This window comes from Centruroides sculpturatus, unplaced genomic scaffold (genome assembly GCF_000671375.1).
Source record: "Centruroides sculpturatus isolate CEXI.00-Female unplaced genomic scaffold, Cexi_2.0 scaffold631, whole genome shotgun sequence".
Classification (NCBI taxonomy): domain Eukaryota; kingdom Metazoa; phylum Arthropoda; class Arachnida; order Scorpiones; family Buthidae; genus Centruroides; species Centruroides sculpturatus.
This window is the reverse complement of record NW_019384946.1, coordinates 279,910-304,359: the sequence shown is the minus strand read 5'-3', so window position 1 is coordinate 304,359 and position 24,450 is coordinate 279,910. Positions and strand designations below refer to the sequence as shown.

The 24,450-nt window shown below is 28.1% G+C and overlaps 1 protein-coding gene across 1 annotated transcript in view; it reads right to left on the bottom strand.

The window, feature by feature from the left end:
* The window catches only part of LOC111632204 (huntingtin-like), a 156,198-nt gene that overhangs the window by 95,989 nt on the left and 35,759 nt on the right, over nt 1-24,450 (bottom strand). Inside the window, exons 14-22 of the mRNA XM_023376581.1 lie at nt 24,143-24,315; nt 23,881-24,077; nt 20,477-20,673; nt 16,334-16,598; nt 16,109-16,248; nt 15,876-16,015; nt 14,533-14,668; nt 13,503-13,648; nt 7,153-7,277 (exon numbers count right to left, since the gene is read on the bottom strand). Coding sequence (XP_023232349.1) covers nt 7,153-7,277; nt 13,503-13,648; nt 14,533-14,668; nt 15,876-16,015; nt 16,109-16,248; nt 16,334-16,598; nt 20,477-20,673; nt 23,881-24,077; nt 24,143-24,315 — 1,519 coding nt within the window. The remainder of the gene's footprint in view (nt 1-7,152; nt 7,278-13,502; nt 13,649-14,532; nt 14,669-15,875; nt 16,016-16,108; nt 16,249-16,333; nt 16,599-20,476; nt 20,674-23,880; nt 24,078-24,142; nt 24,316-24,450) is intronic.

Genomic DNA, 24,450 nt, shown 5'->3' with positions numbered 1-24,450 from the left:
ATTACGTAAAACGTCATCGAGCAGCCGAACTACTTTCCCGCCGTCCGTAGCACCATGCTACGGACGTTTAGGCGGGTAAATTGAGTTTAGTTTCATCTGTACATATAATTATATATAAATTAGGTACTGTATATATAATTATATATTAACTTAATTTATTGTAACTTTATTATAATTATATATATGCTTTCCACCGCCTGGCACCACGCTACGGAGAGTTTAGGCAAACTATCGTCTGTGCAGTATGTAAATTAGGTACCATAAGTCTAATACAGTACTGTAATTTTATACATTTCTTGTGAAAGAAACATTCCTTATTCAATGGCGATAAAAATTATTTATGTTAACGATGTCTCCAAAGTTCAGCGAAGTTTTCGCAGAAAAATAACATCAGAAATCGCGGCCGCGGTTTGCTGAGCTGTTCCGCGACGAAAACAAGCTTGAGCAATGGCGATGTCGAATGGTGCACACTCGGTAAGTAATCCTACAATTTTTTGTTTATAGCGTAGTTTATATGGATTATTTCCAAAAAAAATATACGTATTTTGGAAATGTTGAGTCGGATTAGTCTAGAATCGATTAATTTTATGGAAGAAAACCTTTCAAACAGCCATAGTCCGTAAACTTCATACATGTCGGGCTGTGATTAGCTGTGATTCCTACAAAATCGGATTCATAAAGAATGGAATGTATCTACCATCTTATAGGGGGATTGACTGTAGTAAAGTTAATTTTTTCTCAGTATATACCTTTTTCAGAGTATCACTTTTTCAAAATTTATTATTATTCAAAATTTTTCATGGAAAAAATAGCATAATAAATCTTGAAAAAATAATACTCTGAAAACAATATATTCAAAATAATAGCATTTGTCATTTATTATAACATGTTTGTAAATATTTCCAGATGAATGGTAATAAAATTTAATATTATATATTGAAATTCTTTACTATTTTCAGTTAAATTTGTCACATTTACATTTACAGCAATAATTATATAAAAATTAATCATTATGAAAAACTTATAATGAATAATTTTAATATTTTATTGGAATTAGCTCAAAAATAAATAAATACAGTCAAACTTGGTTAATTTGAATTTTACAAATTCCTTTTGAGTTTGCCGAGAAAATAAGAATTACTGATTTTAAAGAAAGCTCAGGTTGGTCTGATAGCTTTAAAGCTAGAAATAACTTAATATTTAGAAATACTTTTGGCAAAAGTGCATCAGTAGATAAAGAAAAGACTGATGAATGCTTATAAACCAAAAATACATTTTTAATGTGGATGAAACAGGTCTTTTTTCCAAGTGTATGCCAGGCAAAATGTTTGTCTTTAAAAATGGACAATATAATGGTGGAAGAAACAACAAAGAAATAATGATTTTAGTAGAAACAAACATAAATGGCACTGAAAAACTACCAATCTTAATGATTGGAAAATCTTCAAAACTAAGAAGTTTTATGTCTGAAAAGTTTACCTGTACAGTACAAATCCAACAAAAAGGCTTGGATGACTTTAAAAAATGGCTTATAGCATTGGATAAAAAATTTTACAATGCTAATAGGAAAGTTTTAATGTTTATTGATAATTGCATTGTCAATCATAATATTCTTCAGCTGAAGTGCATTAAAATTGCATGTTTTCCATCTAATATGACTTTCATTGTGCAACCAATGGATCAAGGTGTTGTTTAGAATCTCAAACATTTGTATTGTCAATATGTGGTTTGGAAAATCTTGAAAAACATCAATTCCAACATTGCATCATTTATAGATGTAAAATTTATTATTTAATCAAAGAACAAAATGTCAGATGATAATGTTGTAAATTCAGACAAAGACTAATATATATCAACTGCAAAATTATATAAAATTTGAATTAACTTACAAAATGTTTGTTGAAAATAACTGGACTGATAAAAAATAAATACTGTATTTACTTGCATATTAGATGAGGTTTTTATTCAATTTTCACTGCTTCAAAAACCTAGGTCTCTATACGTAAGAGTGAAGGATTCTTTTCGTTTTTGCAATAATTTTTGTAAACTGTATATTCACATTTTTTACCAGATTCTCACCTTCTGGTGTTTAAAAACAAAAGTATTTTATCTGGGTCATTTGAATCATTCTTGTGTATTGTCAAGAGTAAAGATGAATGGCAATAGGAAAAGCAAAGCTTTTGAATTCAATTCCAAAATTACACAGGAGCCTGATATAACTTTTAATCCATTCCCATGTGAAAACAGATGATTATTTGGAAATCAGAATTCAGAGAAACTCGTAAGTTTAATTGATGAAGAGTGAATTAGACTGTTAAGAATTGACAAAAAACATTCCCAATTGTCCAGCTTTACATGAACAAATTAAACTATCAATTTTACAAGATTTTCCCTTAAAGTTTAAAATGCTAGTAATTTTTGCAGGACAATGTGTGCATTTACATGCATTTGATATTTTATTTGTGATTAAACAAAATAAAATTAGAATTGTATTAATAAATACAAGTAAATATGGTAAATAAAATAATGAGGAACATAGAGAAGAGAGAAATGAGAAATCAGTGAGAAATTCATTCCAAAGAAAAAGAACTTTCTAAATAGTTATTGAAACTAATATCTATCTTAATTAATAAAAATTTCATACTTAAATTTATTCAAACTCTGATAGTTATCATAGTTTTCAAACTTTTTCAAAATTTCAATCAAAGCAACAGGAAGACTAACTATCCAGTAATAAGATCCTCATTTATTATTTTGATAATAGAGAAGAGTTTGAAAGATACCAGAAATTAAGAAAATTGAATGCCATTAGAATAATTCCACTGAATCAACAACAAAATGCTGGAAAAACTTTGTTGAATTTGTATTTTAATGGTTTTTCTGCAATCTCTTTTCAAGTTAATATTTTCCAAACTGTAGTTTCTAAGCCATTTCACTATCTCTTTGAATTTCAGTGCTCCAAAAATATCAACTCTTTATATATTAATACAGTGGGTGATCAGTTAATGAACATAATCCATTCCAACACTTTGTTCATTATCTGAATTGTTCGTTAACCAATTATCAATTTACCATAGGTTTTATGGGAATTTAATTCATTCTGGAGACCCCAAAAAATAAAAAATCTAACTACGTTTATTTATGTTACTGTGAAAGACCGAAATTAGAGAATGTCGATATTCTCCAGGGAATGTCGACACATACAAAATACGCCGGTGAAAGACCGAATATTTGGTTATATTATTATACATTCGAACAATCACCAGTGTATGTCGACAAGCACAGATAAGCTTTGGTGGAGGTCAAAATGACACCCGAGAAGCTGATGTCGACAGAGAGGCGACAGTCTGTCGCCAAATCCTTTGTGGGTAGCCAAAGATAGGACAAGATCGTACCTCTTTTCCCGGCAACAGTTTGGTGGAAACCGCCCACTTTGTCACCGGATGACATTTTTGTTCTTTTGAGCAGCTTGTCAGGTCGAGTGGTGAAGGATGAGAGGGGTCGTCGGTAAGGCGTTGGCAATATCCGAATAAAAGACACCATTAACAGATCAATTCGTAACACATAATAACGTAATCAGTTCATAATTTGTAAAGAAAAGTTACTTTCCATAGATAAGATTTCTTCTCAAGAAATATCGCTGAGAGAAGCAGCTCGTAGCTAATTCAAAAAGTGGAGGGCAAAGCTATACATGCTGTCATTGCAAAAGGAAGTGTTCACGAATAAATGCAGTTGTAAAAGCAAGGGATTCTTGTGCAATTCAAAGTGCCATAACTGTTTAAGCTGTTGCAATAAATAAGACTGTATAACGTTAATCATATAATTTATGTGTAAGTTTATTATTGTACTATTTTCTTTAATGATTTAGAATGTACTGTTCGTTTTAAGTTCAACAGTTTACTTACATGTGCTGTTACTTAAGCTTTCTCCTATTTTGACATATTAAATTAACGTAATAAAAATATTTTTATTCAACATTCACCATCAGTGCATGCTGAATGTCGACATTTGCTGGTGTAAGTGAGAAATAATGATATTTAGCAAATATTTCGTACATACACGAAACGACTGTGTGAATGCTGACATTCACTAGAGAATGTTGATATTCTCCAGATATTGGTCATTCACAGAAACATTTATATGTAATAATAAAAATAAATATATACACAGTCTTGCATTTTTATTAGTCATGTTTTTTCCATTTGTGGGGGTTAAAGAATCTGGCTAATGCCAATTGCTTTTCTCTCTTCTTCAGGATTTTTCAGAAGTAATTAATAGCATTGTCGTCGTAGAGATCCCCAAGCCTATTAACCTCAACTTGGTTTGGATGCCATTCTAAGACCATTGTTCTGACATCCTCCCACTTCTTCAAAAGATCTTTAATAGCAAATGTTGGCATTGATCCTTTTTCATCTTCCTCTTTTTCAAAAGAAAACACCTCACTGAGTTTCTTGGTATTCTTCATTTAAGTGTTCTTTTATCATCAGATCAGTTTCAGATTCCATTATGAGCTCTTTGATGTCATCTTTATTCACTTCCAATTCCAGATCTCTAGCAGTTGTCACAATTTCATCCATAATTTTAGGGGCATCATCTCCATCGCCCTGAATGCAGGAGGGACACAGCTTTCGCCAAGCAGAATGTAACTGTTGTTGAGTGACTTCTGACCATGCCTTTTGAATGAGCTGTAAAGCTTCAAGAATATCAAATTTTTCTTTCCAAAATGTTTTTAATGTCATCATTGAGGAGAACTCGCATGCTTAAAAACACTGATAAAACAGTGCTTGAATGTAAAATTTCTTGAAACCTGCAATAACCTCTTGGTCCATTGGTTGAATTAACAAAGTGGTATTCAGAGGTAGAAACTAAACTGTCAGCCTGGGAAAGTCTTCCAGCAAATTATCAGTGTCCTGGTGCATTGTCCAATAGCAACAGTGCTTTTACTGGCAATTCATTGGTCTGAAAATAATCCTAGATGCTTGGAGCACAAACTTCAAACAGCCATTCTTTGAAAAGAGCCTGCATGACCCATGCCCTTTTATTCAATCTCCACATCACTGGCAGTTTTTCTTTAATTATGGAATTTTTTTGAATGCTCTAGAGTTCTCAGAGTGATAGACAAGAAGTGGGATAAGCTTCATATCACTGCTAGCAGTAGCTCCCAAAAGTAATGTCAATCAGTCTTTCATGGGTTTATGACCAGGAATATTTTTCTCTTCTTTCATAATGTAGGTACAGTTTGGCATGCACATCCAAAATAAACCAGTTTCATCACAATTGAAAATTTCTTGTGGACAATATCCTTCTTTTTTAATGAATTCTTCAAATTTGAGACAGAACTTCTCAGCTTCTTCTTTATCTGCACTAGCAGACTCACCATGAATTACCACATGTTTAATGCCAGTTCTCCTTCTAAACTTTAAAACCATCCAGTAGTAGCTTTGAATTCTATCTCCTCATGTGACGAATGTGGAGTTTGTTTCTTCAGTTCTTCAAAAATTTCTCTAGCTTTCTCTTCAATGATAGTCATACTAGTTACATCTTTTTTCATTTCTCTTTCTTTTATCCAAATTAAAAGCAATCTCTCCATTTTTTCATGGATGGAACATCTTTGTTTCTCAGATGTGATTTTCGTTACTCCTTTAGCTCTGAGTCTTCTTGATTATATCTTTCTTAGCTAAGATGGCATCTACTGTAGACTTGTTCAAGCCATACTGCCTATCATCATCAGACATCTTCTGCCCACTCTCTACTTTGACTATTATCTCCTGCTTGGTTTCTATGGTGAGCACAGTTCTTGACACTCCACTCTTTTTATGCTCCATAATATTATTAATTTCTGTTTGAAATAAAAAGTTCAGAAAAACACTTACAAAAATTTAGAGAACAGAAATCAACTAGCGCATGAAAGAATTATGTAAATGTGAGGCCCGAATGTAATTCAAAATTTTGGTGTTAAAACATTAATGAACACCAGACAAAACAGATAAACTCTCACCCAAACAAAAAAAAAATCCACACAAAACCCAGCGAGTCCCCAACAGTCCTGAAAAAAAAATAAAAAAAAGACTCGGCAAAAAAGTAAACCAAAACATAAAATTACAATCGAGAGTTACAAACTAAAGGGGAAACACTAACTGACCGATAGCAGATTCATTAATGTTTTAACACCAAAATTTTGAATTACATTCGGGCCTCACATTTACATAATTCTTTCATGCGCTAGTTGATTTCTGTTCTCTAAATTTTTGTAAGTGTTTTTCTGAACTTTATATTTCAAACAGAAATTAATAATATTATGGAGCATAAAAAGAGTGGAGTGTCAAGAACTGTGCTCACCATAGAAACCAAGCAGGAGATAATAGTCAAAGTAGAGAGTGGGCAGAAGATGTCTGATGATGATAGGCAGTATGAGCGTCAAAGTTGTTGTCTCCCGTGCTCCGAAAGGTTTCAAATTGTTACCTGAAGACAAGGGAAAATCAATTGGTATTTGTTATTTTCTGTTGCTTCTTTTTATGTTTGTTCAATGAAGTGTTCATTGTCCAATCATAAAAATCTTTCACAAAAGTGTTTGTTATCCAATTTGTTCATTAACCGATCACACACTGTAATCAAAAATAAAATATTCTTACTGGATGATCAGAGAAATCAGTACTTTTGGAATATCAAGAGTTCACTGTACAATACATTTAGATCATGCTATAACTCTGATCTTCTCTCCATAAAAATGGGTTTGTTCGTGCGAGTTAAGCTGAAGTTGCTTAGTAATATAGAAAGTCATCCTGGGTGAAATTCATCCAGGATGACTTTCTATGGAAAACAGATCCCTATTTAGCTGTTACAAACAAAAAAAAAAAACTCAGAAAACTCTACATAACCAGTCTGTTGGCAAGATGCAAACCGAAGATCAACTACCAGTGTTTGTGATTTTTATCCATTCATCCACTAGTGGGCCTATTATAATTTGAAAGTATTAGATATGAAAAATTGTGAATAAATCAAACAATAAATCAAATATGTATGACAAGATAAAATGTTAATAACTTTTATTTAATTAGTAAATCATTAATAAAAATCATATGAAAATATTATATTATAAAAACTTAAATTTCATTCCACTTTTGCTATTACATTAATAACTTAAATGTTTACCTTATAACTAGAATATGCTCCTTTTAACATATCATATATTTTCATATACAGTGGATGACTAAAAAATAGTCCAATGTTTGATAACATCTTGCTACTAGATTTTTCTTTTTCGGTGTCTGATTTATCTAGAATTTAAATTTTAAAAAAATGTAGATATAATTAAATGAAGTAAACTTATTTTTAAATCTGAAAATCTAATTGATATTTTTCAAAATTTAGTAAATAAATTTTATATAGTAGTTGTTTAAAGAAAATCTTTTAATATTAAAGATTCATTATTAAAATTAATGGATTTACATTCATATTCATATTCTTATAACAGCTTACATTTGTTATAAGAATTCATTATTTTAATGCTATACATTATCATTCATGTTATAAATAACAGCCTTATAATCAAGAAATCAATTCCTAATTTTCAAAATTTATTCCCTTGTCAGAAAGATGACTAAAATAACTCAATACAGAACAAAATAAAGTTAAATCAAAGTGAATAAATTTAAAACACCTGAACATTAGAAGGTTTAATATACAACCTCAACAGTGCACATTAAAGGAAAATGTACAGTTAAAATTAGTTCATTTTAAAATTTTTAGAAGTTTCAATTTTAAAAGATAGTAAAATAAAAAGTGTGTGATTTCAGTAATCAAACAGAATTAAGTGATGATGTTAATTTCATTGACAAATTATTTTGAAGACAAACTAATTTTTACTTTCTATTATTTTGATTACAATGATTCATATAAAATTTTGATTTCACTATATTTCTTCAATTCTAAGATGCACTTTCTTTAATCAATTTTTACTTATCCAAAATAGAGGTAGGCCTTACAATCAATAAAATCTTACATTTGTAGTCCAAAACAACCATCAGGACTTATCTATATATTACATTTCATAAATGGGTCTGCAAATGCAGTGTTACAAAAAAATCTTATCTGTCAAGTTAATTCCTTCAATCAAGGAACAATTTCATAACACAAAATTCTGCATCTTCCAGGATAACTCTTTGCCATGTCATCATGCTAAGATGGTAAGCATATTTAGTGTGTATTTTCTCTACAATTTCTTCATATAATTCCTTCAAGAGGCTCAGATCAGATGCCTAAACTGGGTAGGTAATAGTCCTGATCTCAACCTTATTGAGAATTATGATAACTGTATTATGAGAACAAAAATTATAGTGAAAAGGCCTGAAAATAAATAACTGCAGGATTGTAAGAAAAATTTGATATTACAAGCTTGGTATAAAATACCTGAAGAAACTCATTCATTCTATACTAGAGGACTGCAAATCTGTTATTAAGACTCAAGATGGCCTTACAAAGAATTAAAATCTCATTCAACAAGAAATAATGGTTCATGTTATGTCATTCAGGCTTACTTATGCTGTAAACCTATTTTCTTCCATAAATGTGAACTAGTTCTTGTAACTGCTCATTAACAATATTAGTAAGGCTGTGGTGTGAAATAACACTTAAATTCTATATAGCATTATATATAATAAATTGCACTTTTTTTAGTTTTTACAAATGTTCAGACTATAATAGATTATGCACTTCCTGTCTGGTCATCAACATCAAATTCTTTACTTAATACACTAATAAAGGAAATAAACAAAGTATATATTTTATTAAATAAAATATCATATGCTTGTTACAACTTCTGCTAATGTTACTAGCATTTGATTTAGTTTTGCTTTCCTTCCATATAATCATCTACTTTGAGAATCTTTTAATATATAAATATTTTAATAGATTTATCTCTGATAATTTTATTATCTGTATTCCTTCAAAGCAAACACATAATACCTCATTTTTTTATTCCAAATTTTAGACTAACTATTTTGTGTAGATTTTTAAATATTGTGCTTCTATAAATATTTACTAAATTGACAATTGTTTAGATTTTTTTTTTTGTAAATTTAGAAATCTTTGTAAATAAAATACATATTTTTCGACATTTTTTGTTTTGTATTACTTATTTAGATTGTTATTTTCAACTATGTATTATATACACTCACATGCCAAAAATCATAGGATAGCAATATGTAAATTTTGACATTGCATACCACATGATTGCTTGGACAAATGCAAGACTTTTGTCAGTTGTGAGGTGTTGTCTCTTAAGTATGTAAGGTTTAACAGCTGCCAGGCTGATTATAGCAAAGCAATGTGAATTATTGGAGTTTGAACAGGGGAGAACTGGGCACCAGAAAAATGGGATATCCCATTTTTGAAGTTGTGTGAACATTCCATATTCCTTGATCCCTGATATCACATATGTACCAGGAATATCTGATGGAAGGCATTACCACCCACTGTAGACTTCACAGTGGCCAACTATGGTTGCTTAATAACCAGAACCAGCAGCATCTGCCTAAAATTGCCCATAGTAACAGGCTTGCAACACTAGCTCAAACCACATACAAATTCAATGCAGGAGGTACAAGAGACATATGGAGGAGATCAATGCAGCATAGTTTAGCATCCACAGGATTTAAGCAAAGACCTACCAGAGTGACTATGTTGATACCATGATTTAGAACATAGTGCCTCACTTGGACTCATGAACATAGTAACTGAACCCTAGAGGACTGAAAAAATTTGACATAATCTAATGAATCATGCTCTCAGTTGTTTCAGGCTGATGGTATGGTTTGGGTATGGCACATATCTCATAAAGTTATGGAACCAAGTTGTCAACAACGCACTGGTGTGGGGTGGGTTTACATAGCATGAGTTAAGTCCACTGGTCTTGCTAAACACATTGAGTGCTAAATTGAGTTGCTTGGTGACCATTTACAGTTCTTCATAGAGTTCTTGTATCTCCACAACGATGGACTCTTTTAGCAGAATATTGCATCATGTCATCACAGCCAAGTTGTTCATTGGCTTCTTTGTGCTCTCTGAGCAGTAAGGGGCCTAAAACCACAAATAAAAAGAACCCAAGTTGTTCATAACTGGTTCACGCAGCATTCTGAACAGTTCCTGTGAGTAATGTGGTCACCACATTCACCCAATTGAGCACTTATGGGACATGGTGGAGAGATCTATTTGCACCCAAGATCCTGAACCTACAAGTACTAGGGAATTTTTATTCAGACAGCATGACTCAATATTTCTCCAGAAGTCTGTTCACTTGTAGAATTAATGCCACATTGGATTGCTACAGTTCACTTGACTAGAGAGGAACTTACAAAATATTAAGTAGCTATCTCATAACTTTTAGCAGGTGAATGTATTTATAACAATTTTAAATGTTTTGTTCAATTGATGTTTTTATTTGTTTTATTTGTATTAATTTTATTTGGATTTGATATTTTTATCATCAATGGAAAAGACTACTTCATGCCATAAAGACTGTCTGTATTTGTAAGAATAAAATATGAATAAATTATTGTTCATGATTTCTTTTCTAAACTATTATATGTTATCATTGAAATAATTACAAATTTCAATAATTTAAATATGCTACATTGTAAATCTAGTGAAAGTTTTTGAGATATAATATATATATACATATATACACATTACATTAAATTACATATTTGTGATATATAGAATTCATTATTTTAATGCTATACATTATCATTCATGTTATAAATAACAGCCTTATAATCAAGAAATCAATTCCTAATTTTCAAAATTTATTCCCTTGTCAGAAAGATGACTAAAATAACTCAATACAGAACAAAATAAAGTTAAATCAAAGTGAATAAATTTAAAACACCTGAACATTAGAAGGTTTAATATACAACCTCAACAGTGCACATTAAAGGAAAATGTACAGTTAAAATTAGTTCATTTTAAAATTTTTAGAAGTTTCAATTTTAAAAGATAGTAAAATAAAAAGTGTGTGATTTCAGTAATCAAACAGAATTAAGTGATGATGTTAATTTCATTGACAAATTATTTTGAAGACAGACTAATTTTTACTTTCTATTATTTTGATTACAATGATTCATATAAAATTTTGATTTCACTATATTTCTTCAATTCTAAGATGCACTTTCTTTAATCAATTTTTACTTATCCAAAATAGAGGTAGGCCTTACAATCAATAAAATCTTACATTTGTAGTCCAAAACAACCATCAGGACTTATCTATATATTACATTTCATAAATGGGTCTGCAAATGCAGTGTTACAAAAAAATCTTATCTGTCAAGTTAATTCCTTCAATCAAGGAACAATTTCATAACACAAAATTCTGCATCTTCCAGGATAACTCTTTGCCATGTCATCATGCTAAGATGGTAAGCATATTTAGTGTGTATTTTCTCTACAATTTCTTCATATAATTCCTTCAAGAGGCTCAGATCAGATGCCTAAACTGGGTAGGTAATAGTCCTGATCTCAACCTTATTGAGAATTATGATAACTGTATTATGAGAACAAAAATTATAGTGAAAAGGCCTGAAAATAAATAACTGCAGGATTGTAAGAAAAATTTGATATTACAAGCTTGGTATAAAATACCTGAAGAAACTCATTCATTCTATACTAGAGGACTGCAAATCTGTTATTAAGACTCAAGATGGCCTTACAAAGAATTAAAATCTCATTCAACAAGAAATAATGGTTCATGTTATGTCATTCAGGCTTACTTATGCTGTAAACCTATTTTCTTCCATAAATGTGAACTAGTTCTTGTAACTGCTCATTAACAATATTAGTAAGGCTGTGGTGTGAAATAACACTTAAATTCTATATAGTATTATATATAATAAATTGCACTTTTTTTAGTTTTTACAAATGTTCAGACTATAATAGATTATGCACTTCCTGTCTGGTCATCAACATCAAATTCTTTACTTAATACACTNCTCAAAATAATTTAAAAAGACAAATTACAATAAAACAGTTTATTATCCAACTATCAGAAATTTCACAACATGCCAAGGAAGAGAGGATGAAGCAATTAAATAATCAAAATTATAAAGGATTTTAAAATATATATAAAAATGGGGAATATCGCACTTCTAACAATCTCTGCAAGTATGTGGGCTAAATTTAAAGAATTCGTGCTTCTCACATGTGCAACTGTATGTGGCCAGCTCACGTGTCGAAAAACTTTGATTTATTCGTGTACGCACCAGACGAAAAAACAAAAAATATCATGTATCCACAAGCACTTCAATAAATAAATAGAACTGAAACGACACTTTGAAATGTTTTCCCAATGAAAATGAATAATAATAATAATATAATTATAATAAGTTTCAATAAAAATGATAAAATGTAAATTTAATTTTATCATAACGAGTTCGCTTGAATTTCGTTTCTTCTGAGATCACAGCAATGCGCGATGGGTAAGTTAGTATTTTTATATATTTCGATTTTTTAACCAAATGTTCAAACCGTTTTAAATTTGAATTTGTTATTGCATATTGGTTCGATTATAGAACGATTGTAAATGTTCCAGAAAATTGATCAAATTGAAAATAGTTCGTTTAATTTTCAGCAATTCTCATCATTCTCAGTGGTAGGTGTTATATAACAATTACTATGGTTGTTGAAATACTGATTATAAATGGGGTTTGCTTGCCAAACCTCCATGGGCGAAGTTGCAGGTAACAACTAGTATTTATCATAAAATTATCATTATGAATAAATTACATTAATTATAGAAATAAAATAACACATACAATAAAATCCTGAAAATAAAAATTAAATTGAAAAATTTATAATTTATAATAATTAATGTTGAAAAGAAAAAATGTTTATATAAATTTGAACCTTTTATTAATTTTAAACAAATTAGTTCTAATCTTGAAGTTAATATGGTAAGTAATCCAAAACAACTTTTAAGAAAATCTACAAATGCATAGATACAATAGAATTTAAAAGCTAATTCATATATTTCATTTTCAGGTTTAATTGTCTGTTCTGTTTTAAACTTTGTTTTAGCTTTAGAATCCAATAAGTCAAAAACCAAACTCTGATGGATTACATTTCTTATTTAGTCACCTCTACTCGTAACTGTTTTCTTGTGTGATACGCTTCTTGTCTAGTCTTGTGTTCTATTATATGAGCGCTAAGGTGGCTTTTCTTTTTTGCTAGACTTATTATACCATCAGTAAAAGGAGAACAAACTTTAGAATAACTTTTTATTCCTTTGAGAAAGCATTTTGGACAATTATGTCCCTTTTCAACTCCAATGATGGAGTGAAGAAAGAAAAGTTAACAGGATCCTGTTAACTTTCCCACTTACATCTTGTGTATCACCACATCGTGTACAACTCTACTGTAAGTTAAAACAATTTTCTTAGGTTTTTTCTATTTTACGGTGCACCTTCTTCACTCCATCATTCTGCCATTCTCAAAATGTTTTCTATTGATCTTACCGTAATCAAGGTCACATGGTTCCCAAATTTTATAGTCTGTTTTCTGCACTGCACCATGTATACTGGAGTGTTTTTCCAACACTATGTACCATACCATTATGTTTGCATTAAGTCCAAACTTTTTACATATATGTTGTTTGTTTTTCCTTTTGTAAATCATTTTCCAATTTATCATTGATTTTTAGCTTATAACTGTTAACCATAACCATCCATATTTTATCTAATGTCACAACTCCTGCATTTCCATAACCCATGTGTTTCCTGTTGTTCTTTTACAAATTTGTAACATCATGATATTTTTTGTGCAAACTTGTATACATTATGCTAACTTGTATGTAAACATTTTTTCCTATATAGTTGTAACACACAGAGTTGAAAAGGGACATAATTGTCTGAAATGCTTTCTCAAAGAAATAAAAAGTTTTTCTAAAGTTTGTTCTCCTTTTACTGATGGTATAATAAGTCTAGCAAAAAAGAAAAGCCACCTTAGCGCTCGTATAATTGAACTTTTTCTTTATGTAAATAAATTCTTTATGTATTTCAATAGGTTAAAAATTTTGCAATAAATAAAAAGAAAAAATTTGTCATAACCATCTGAAAGAAATTTATATAAAATTTTCAAAACATAGAGGCAGGGGAGAAAGGAAGCAGGGGAGAAAGGAAAGATATATTAAGCAGGGGAGAAAGGAAGATAAAATCAGATATTTTTGCATTGTTAAGTATTAATAAAGTTTTAAGTGTCCTAATTTCTTAGTTATATTTCATTTAAACTCCATGAAGTATAAACTTTTTATTCAAATAAGACTATATAATTCATAAGATATTCTTATGAATTATATAGTCTAATCTGAATAAAAAGTTTATACTTTTATTTAGTTTAAATGAAAGATTAACTTTATACATAAAAACTACATTAAATACATCATGTTTTGTTAAGTAATAATTTAAAATATAAAATGCATCAATACATATATTTTAAATTATAGTAAATATGATAATTGATAAAGTTTAAAAAATTTAATGAATTTACCTTAATAAATGAGAAAACAATTGTTCAAAAGTTGGAATTAAATGACGATCTTTTAATAAAGTCCATTTTTCATTATACATTTCATCTGAATTCTTAGAAGAATTTCCCTTCTGTAAGAGACTTTGATAACAAGCTCCTAAAATTTCAATATTAAAAAATTCAATGTATTTCATTTTCATTATTTTAAAAATAAAATGACTATATTAAACATGCCAAATTTTTCTATATAAAAGTACATTTTCAATTTTATACATCTACTGAACTATTTGTTGCTGAGAGAAAAATATTAAAATAACAATATCCATTTAGTCTAAAATTATCAGTTTAAATCTGAAATTCTTTCTATTGTAACCAAAATATTAAAGCATGAGTAATTCTGCAAAACTTTTCCAATTTCTCTTGCCCAAAAGAAAATGGTAGAAGAAAAAACATCAATAGATATAAAGTCAAACATTAAAGTTGTAAGATTAGCTAAAATTAACAGATGGAAAAATGAAAAGAAGAATATTTAAGATAATCATTAAGGAAAATCTGGTCATTGATAGTACCAAAGTACTAAAAAGGCAAATTTAAGCAAGCATACACAAATGGAATAGGTAATAATTTTGACAAAACAAATTTTAATTACTAAGATGTTTGAAAAGAGAACAAATAAGACTCACACTAAGACAAACAGAAGACAAAAACAATAAGCAACAAACAAAAGAATAGACATAGCTGACCAATAATGAAGTTCCTACCATTTTCATAAACTCCCTGACATTTCAAAATTTTCCAAATAAAAATCTCAGAATTTCCCAGATAAAAGTACAAATTACTATAATAATTTCATAAAAAGTAACTTTTTAATATCATTGTAAATATTAAAATTATAGTTTATATATGATGTTACTAAATAAAGTTTTAAAAACTATGATTTTTTTCTTTTTTTTTTTACAAATATATTCATCTATCTTATAGTTTTTCTTAAAAATTATAAGCAGGATTTTTTAAATGTTCTTTCTAACTTTAAAAGTCAGTCATTTTCCATATAAATTTTTTAAAAATATTATTTACTGATAAAATTTTTGTTCTAAAGATTTATATAAATCAACAATATTGTTTAGCTAAATAATATTAAGCATGTAATAAGTGTTTAGATGAATAATATTAAGAAAGTAATAAAATAAGAAACTTAATAATTTATTTGCCTATAAAAAATGATAATTTGTTACCATCATATTTTAATGTTCAGAACAGATTAAAATATTTTAAAGTTTTTTGAAAATCATAAATTCTTTCACAAAAATTATTTTAATATACAATTACTCTAATACCAAGTAATTTTACAAGTTTTTACATACCTGACATTAGATTTCCCAATAATCTTAATATGTATTTATGAGCCACAAGATCCAATGCTAAATGAGTATCTGTGACAAGTGATAATATATGACTTAATATATTTGATTCAAGATGGCACTTCAATTTTTCTGCTGGAGAGCTATGTAAATATATAAGAATAATTATAAGAATTAATTAGTAATAATTACAAGAGAAAACTTCTTACAATTAAAAAATTTTTTCTTTTACTTACTTAGGAGTTTGTTGTTTTGATACTTGAGAAAAATGATTTGCTATGCAGGCATCTTCACCAAATGTAATATTCCATGCTTCTATATATGTTGTCATAATATATTCTTCTGTTAAGTAATATAAAGTCTGACAGCAACCAAACTGAAATAAAAAATTTGTTTTAACATATCAATTTAATTATATGTTAAAGTGCCAGAATTTACAGCAAAATAGTTTTATAACTTACTGTAAGATATTTATCTACAGAAGTAAGAAGAGTGCAACAAAGTAAATTAATAATCCTTGACAAGGCAGACTCTGTGCTAACAGAGTAAGAGACAGATTTTTCTTGATCAAATGGCATAACTAAAGCATGTACTAATGGTAATATACCAGGATTAAATGCAGTTTGGAATACAGAATTAAGATACTTCATAGTCTTCTCTTTAGTTAATGCAATAATTGGGTCTTGATAATCATGATCAATTTCAAAAAACATATTTGGGATCATCCTGTGTTTAAAAAAATTAGATGTTAATAATTTTTCTTTACTTACATATATTTACTTATATTTTTTTTACTTACAGATAAAGAAATACATATCATAACTATCTTTTCTTGCTTTCAATTGTGTTATTTTACTACATTATTACATTATATTTATTTAGCCATTTTTATTTGAGTAAAAATTATTTTTTTCATAATTTATTCTCATATATCTTCATTACTTATTAACACACATTTCATTACCATCATTATTCCTTATTACTAAAGCATGACCAAAAGATCAAATGTTAACTTCATAAATGCAGAAGTCAATCACACCATGTTTTGAAGTTTTGTTTAATATATTTATTATATTTTTTGACAGCCAAATCATGCATTTCTTTTCTAATATACCAATGATTAAGATTAGCATTTTATCATAGTGCAATAAAAAAAAACTATAAATAATAACTAAAAATAAAAAATAACTATAAATAAAAATTTCTCTTTCTACCTCAATCTGTTTACACTTTTTTGCAAAAAGAGAAGAGAGAGAGAAATTTTTATTTATAGTTATATTTAGTTTCTTACATTATTTATTGTTTCAGATATTTTGAGTTTTGGGTTGAGTTATGTTAAACCTCAACTACTATCTCAACACTTCCCAGTTACAGCTTCATTTGCATAATTGCATAATCAGACTTATATAATGAATGGAACTGCCCTGCACTAATTTAGGATATAAATATTCTACTTATATTTTTGTAACCAAAAATTGTTAAGCAAAATTATTTTAACAGTAAGTTTGGTACGCAAATAAGCAAGGTATAAAAGACCATTGTAAGACACAGCAAGTTAGCCCTCATTTCTACTGGTTAGTGTACAGCTGTTGAATTGTTAATTTGATTGATTAATTGACTGCTGGTTTTCCTTTTGCTAGGTTCTCTTCCCTAAATGAAATTGTTTCAGCTTTTGAATATTGTAATTTTACAAATTGTACTAATAGTCAATTTTATTGTTGCAAATACTGAATTGAAATTTATATTACAGTAATACCCCGACTTACGCAAACCCAGAGTTACGCGATTTTCAAATCGCGTCGATTCGTCTTTTGTTTCAGTGCCACACAACCCTTAATTACTCACTCCCCCCACACTATTGTTCAGCTTACATGTTCGGATGTATCGCGCGGAATCGACACATACCTACAATTTATTTTGTGTTATTTATTTCTGTGTTTGTTATATCTACGGAGACTTGAGAGACTCTACTATGTCATCCAAACGAAGTAGAACTAAGTCTTCTGCGTCAAACAAGAAAAGAAAAATTTTATCTTTGGAATGTAAAGTTAACATTGGGTACATTCGTAAAGTCGAACGAGTTAAATGAGAATGATGTCATCGTTATTCCTATTTCGTTAGACTTTTCGAACGATTCGTTACTAACGCATTTAACTCGTTTGACTTTACGAATGTACCCATTATTAAAGACTTCGATACAAAAATGAAAATTTGTGAATTGGCAAAGAAGTTTGTTCTACCGGAATTGTCAGTCAGAACAATTATAAAAGGCAAAGAAAAAATTCTCGAAGCTGTGAAAAATGCTCAATCTTTAAATTCAAGCATCATTCGTAAACGTCACAGTATTATCGCTGAGATGGAAACAATGTTAAAATTATGGCGTAATAATCAAGTAAATGTGAAAAATTGTAAAATAATATAGGCCTAATTTGTTATACATATGTATTATCTAAGATTTTATTAAACATTTTTTTCTAAATTATTGTTTTCTTTAGTCTCCGGCCTCAATTAAAAATTATTTGTATGTATTTATATGCGAAATTATACCCCGACTTGCGCGAATTCGACTTACGCAGTTACCGCTCGGTTCCACCTATCGTGTAAGTTCAGGGTATTACTGTATTTCAGTTTTATATTAATTATTGTTGTTATAATATATTTTATTTTATGGTCAAAGTCCAGTACTGGAATTTATGGTTTAATAAGGTTTTTCTACTTTTACAAACTCTGGTACAAGTGTTGTTTCTTTAAAATTTTGAGCTGTGGAGATACATCTTTGATTCAAATTTTAATAATATAAAAATTCAATAAATTTTACAATCATGTGCATTTCAAAGTTTTACAGTTTGTATAAATCTAAATTTTTCCATATCTTCATTAATTCATAAATTAAAACGAAGAATTAAGTAAATTGCTTTTTGCACAAAATTCAAAACTTCAATATTCTGTCTAAATTAATAAAATTTTAAGTTAAAGTATTGCTCATCATTTATTAGATACAACAATCTGATATTGTATATTAATAAATTTCATATCATTTTTACTTTCTCCAATTTTTAAGATTTTAGTTGAAAGAAAATTCTAGAAATGCTTGTCAGATCAATTTTATAATATTTTTTTTACTTTATGAAGACAAAATCAGGAATTTATGTTTATTTCTATGCATAGACTTATTTCAGAGAGATATTTTAATAATTGTGAAAATCAGTGTATAGATTTATATTATTTTTTATAAAATAAGAAAATTTTTTAGAATTAAAAATTAAAATGAAGAATGTGAATTGCATCCAATGGACCAATACATTGATGTATTTAGAATGTTTCTTCTCTAAAACAAAAAAAGAATGTTCAAATTAAATTTATAACATACATATGTTGTATGAAAAAATATTTGATATAACATAACCCTCTCTTACACAAATCAGTAAAAATTATTTCAAATTTTATTCTGAAATTTATTATTATAGCAATAATTACATTATTATTTTATGTAAGCTATTTTTACTTTCCCTGCTGTTATATATAACAGAAGGATAGTACAGTGATGTAAAAATGTAAAAATGATCCCTCCAGATTTTTACATTTTTGGATTCAGGACACCTTGAAATGCAAAAAAATTCAGGCGATTTTTCTGTACATATAGATGTTAGTGTGTGGGGGGGGCACAATTTTGTTCACTCTCTTAAGTTTAATAACAAATGTGTTTTTTTGTCGAAAATTTCTGAAATTTTGCAGGGAGGTTTGTTTATTAGGGGGATTGATGCTATTAAATTAAGGTGCAGGGGGTGAGAAGATAATAGGGGTTGTGAGTATCTCCAGTAGAGTCAGACTTAATGATGATTTTACTCATTATTAGCATTTACAATTTTTTTATAAAACCCATCCCTACCCTCAAAATTAAGCTTTTTGCCATTTTATAATAGTTAAAAATATAAAATTTTTAAAAATAAAATATGATAACAAATGGCATCATCAAACATTGCCGGGAAATTAAGCAACTGGCTGCTGGATTTTTTTTCTTTTCACATGAAATCCANTTATAACAGATAGTGCCACCAAAATTTTAAACGTTGCTGGAAAAGTCGAGCAATGGGATGCTGATTTATTTTTTCTTAATGAAAGTTTGCATTACTATTATATAAATTTGTTAATTTTTTATTTTGCACTTTTAATAAGGATCAGTAAAGCAAAAAAATATCTTAATAAATTAAATTATTATAAATGATACTGCAATTGTACTATTAGTTTGTGTTTCATTTTATTTATTAGTGTAATTTAACTATTTTAATGACAATTTAATTATAAATTAGAGATATTGTTTTAAAATATTATATAATTAATAAAAATTATATGCTTATAATTATTTAACAACATTTTAGCAAACAATATGACTTATACTAATGCACAAAATTATCCTGATATTGGCTTTTTTTAATTCTGTTGAGATATAATGCTGGCCAGCAAACAATTATATGGTTTATTTCTGCATATTTTTCTAATTAAAAATATCTTTTTATTCATTTATAGTGCAAGTCATTTATGTATGTAGACTTTGTTAAGAGTTAATTATTTTTAAACCATTATTAAAATTAAAATTAACTCACTTAACAAATGCATGTGCAACTGCCTGTCTGATTCTGAAATCTTCATCTTCTAGGAGAGGCAAAAAAATGTATCTTAAAAATCTATCTTGATAATCAATTCTTCTTGTTAATCCATCATTATTATTGTTTTCTTTTCTTGATTCTAAAAAATGGACTACTTTGAAGGGAATAACTGAAATTATGTTTACCATCTCCACCTTATAAAATAAAAAATATATTATTAAACATATAATATTCCATAACATTTAACATTATTAAAAGATTAATACAATTTATATTTGAATATTAATATAGAATTGTAAATTACAGAGAATAATTTGCACAGCCCATAGTTAAGATTTGAATGTTAAGATTAAATAAACTAATATAAACACATACAACTAAGTTAAAGTGATATTTAGAAAATTTTCTAATTTGTAAGGATCAATATTTTAAGGATATAAACAGAATTCTATATATGGACAATGACTACAAATTATCAGTTATGACTGTACAAGTATAAAATGCATTTAGAAATAAATTAATTTAGCATGAAAAAACTAAAAATTTATGATACTTGTTTAATTTCTTCACATTTCCATTGTAAATTGTTTATAAGGACATGATAATGTTGCCAGAAATCAGACAAAGCTCATGCAAATGACTATCAAAAACTGGCAAAACAAACTACTGTTTTTGTTTCAAAGAAATGTTAAGCCTAACTTCAGCTTTTAACAACAGGAATTGGCTTTTAATATAATAAATCTGTAGAAAGAGCATAAAAAATGGGAATATAGTTCTTAATACACAAAAAAGATTGCAATATTGACATAAAAACAGCCACAAATTTTCTTCAAATGTAGCCCAATTGTCAAGAAACTGCAGAATCTGGCAACCTCTTCTGTGTCTATTTGAAACCATCCATAATCATTGAGGAAAGTAATGCTTATAGATAGAGCTAGTGTCCTCAATCGCTCCTAAAATGATATTTGATATAATCTATCACAATATGAATGGCCAGAATTTGAAATAAAGGAAATTTTATCAGATTTCACAATTTGTTCATTATATGGTATAATAAATTCCATAAACTGAAAATTCCATAAATCTCCAATATTTTCTGGAGATTGTCAGTTGTTTGATATAGAGAAGTTCCTTACAGAAAGAATTTGAAATTTTGGATTTTTTCTGTACATGTTTTTACATTAGATGTATAAATTTATGTAATAGTCAATTTCGTATATCATTTTTAATCATATGAGTATTCTGTTTAATATGGAAACAAAAAATTGAAAATTAAATATTTTTGTGGATGAAAATAATGCAAAATTATGATCAACTAAACTTGACAAGTTATGATCTTATATTTTATATCTACATAAACTCAGTTTTTAATAATCCAAAAATTTATCTTAAAATAATCTATCAGTAAGTATTTTAAGGATTTTGTGTGTTATAAAGAATCTACTAAAATCTTATACAATTTTAATAAATTCTTGCATTATGTATATTAAACACACTTATATAGTAGAATTTCCTTGTAATCACATTGAGACTTGTCTTCACTGATAATTACCAACTGATAATTTTATGAAAGATAAATAAAACTACAATTAGTGAAAATTCTGTTTTTATTGACTTTAAAAGAACTTGTTAAAACATTTAGAAAATATTTAATTTAAATATTTATTACTTATAATAATAATTATTGTTAATTAATAATTAATCCAGTATTGTTTGTTTTTTATTTGTGTTTTTGTAATATGATCTTTAACAATTGCTAAAATATAATTGAGGTAATACATGTTAGCAATTTAATTATTTGTTTGCAATACAATAGTTTAACATCTAATGTTTAAAACACTATTAATATTGATAATATTAACTGATGATGATGATGCAATATCAACCATGTGCAGAAGTTTAAAGTGCAAAGAGACATCATCAAATAAATAAGCATTTTTAAGCTAACTAAAGCCAACTCTGATTACTATAAGCAAAGTCTTATAAGTGTAGTTTGTATTATATATATAAGCATAAATTTTATGTTTTAATGCTTGCTAATGCTCTAATGCTCTAAGCTTGATAGCATTAGCCAACTGTTAACAATAGCCATGATTACAACAAACACAAAAGCAAAATATAATAAGCAAAAACTATGTAAAATAACATAATTTTGACAAGTGTGTTTTTTTTTTGTAAAATAATCAACAAAAACTCTCAAGTTATTATATTAAAATTAGAGAATTTAACTGTTTTAAGATTCAAATTTTAGAAATTCTATTTATTAGTATAATAAACAGAATTATATAGATTATTATACTAATAAACAGAATTTCTAAAATTTGAATCTTAATATATATATATATATAAAAATGGACGTGTGTGTCCCTATATTTCACTTTTCAGCCAAAACTACACATCGCACATGAATGGTGTTTGTATGTGGTAGTAGCCCCAAGTCTCCATTCGTGCACTATGGTGGTTGCATCTCGATAGCTATAAGGGTGCGGGAGATATGGGGGCTTAAAGTGGTTGACTTCGAAGATTTTATATTTCGATTTTAAAATGTTTGAACTGTTTTAAATTCGAATTTGAATTGGTTCGATTATAAAACGATTGTAAACGTTCCAGAAAATTGATCAAATTGAAAATAGTTCGTTTGACTGGACGTAAAAATTCTCTAATTAGTCTGGAAACAGGGGACCTAATTCTTGCATTCTGTGCTATAAGGGTGTGGGAGATAAGGGGTTGAAAGTGATTGACTTCAAAGATGTGTAACAATGGAAGTGTCAACAATAGAAGTGTCAACAGTAGAAGTGTTAATAGTGGAAGTGTTAACAATGGAAGTGTTGAGTAACAATGGAAGTGTGAATATAAAGCGGCATACAAGATTTACAGGCGGTTTTTTGCATTTTTGCAGGAAATCGAACATATTTTTAGACTCATGTAAAAATTCTCTAATTAGTCTGGAAACAGGGGACCTAATTCTTGCATTCTGTGAAAACGAGTAAAATTGGCTATAATGTAATTCTCTTAATATTCACTATCGTTACTTTTTGCCCAGCAAAGCGGGTCTTTGCAGCTAGATTCTATATTACTTAGAAAAACATCTTTTATATACAAAAAAACTATATTACATACAAATAAAAACCCAGCAAAGCGGGTCCTTGCAGCTAGTATATTATAATGATCAATCATACAGCTAGAAATTTATTTATTTTTATGCAATAATTTAATTTTCTTAATAGATAACTTCAAATAAAAAGATAGGAAGTAATGTTTTATTTTTTCTTATTTACAAATTGAATTAAATTTTAAGTAAAAAATAAAATATTTTTAATGTTATAAAATAATTTGAGAGAGTTAGTTAAAAAAAAACTAATAAATTTATTATTTTGTTAAGTATAGAGTAAAATATTCACCTTAACAAGCCAATAAGGATTATTTTTTAATAATAATAAAGAATCGAGAATTTTAAGTCCTAAATATCCATAAACTGATTCAAGAATTATGGGTAGGCAATGTTTGACAGCTGTGAGCCCCAATTTGCTGGCAACAGCAGACTTGTCTTCAATAACATCTAGTAATTTCTCTATTAATTCTTCTAAACTTGGAATTGCTGTAATCAAAGTCATAAATATTCATTTTCATCTTTATAAAAATAAGAAAATCAATTTACTTTACCTGTTAAATCATTAAATTCATTTATCCATTTGTCCCAAGAGCCACCAACTTTTTTCAGAGAAAATTTTATAAAAATTCCAAGAAGTAAAGCAGTGTGTCCTTTTAGATGAGGGTCAGAATGACTACTATATTTTAATATTTCCCATATTTTCTGGCAATCTGCTAAAATTAGAAAATTTTTTGTTAAAATTTAAATGAAATAAAGTGATTGAATAAAAAAATTATTCAATTATGTTAATTTTTAAATAAATAAATTTAATGATTAATAAGTATATTTCTCTGACAGCAAAATCAAATAGTTTTTAACT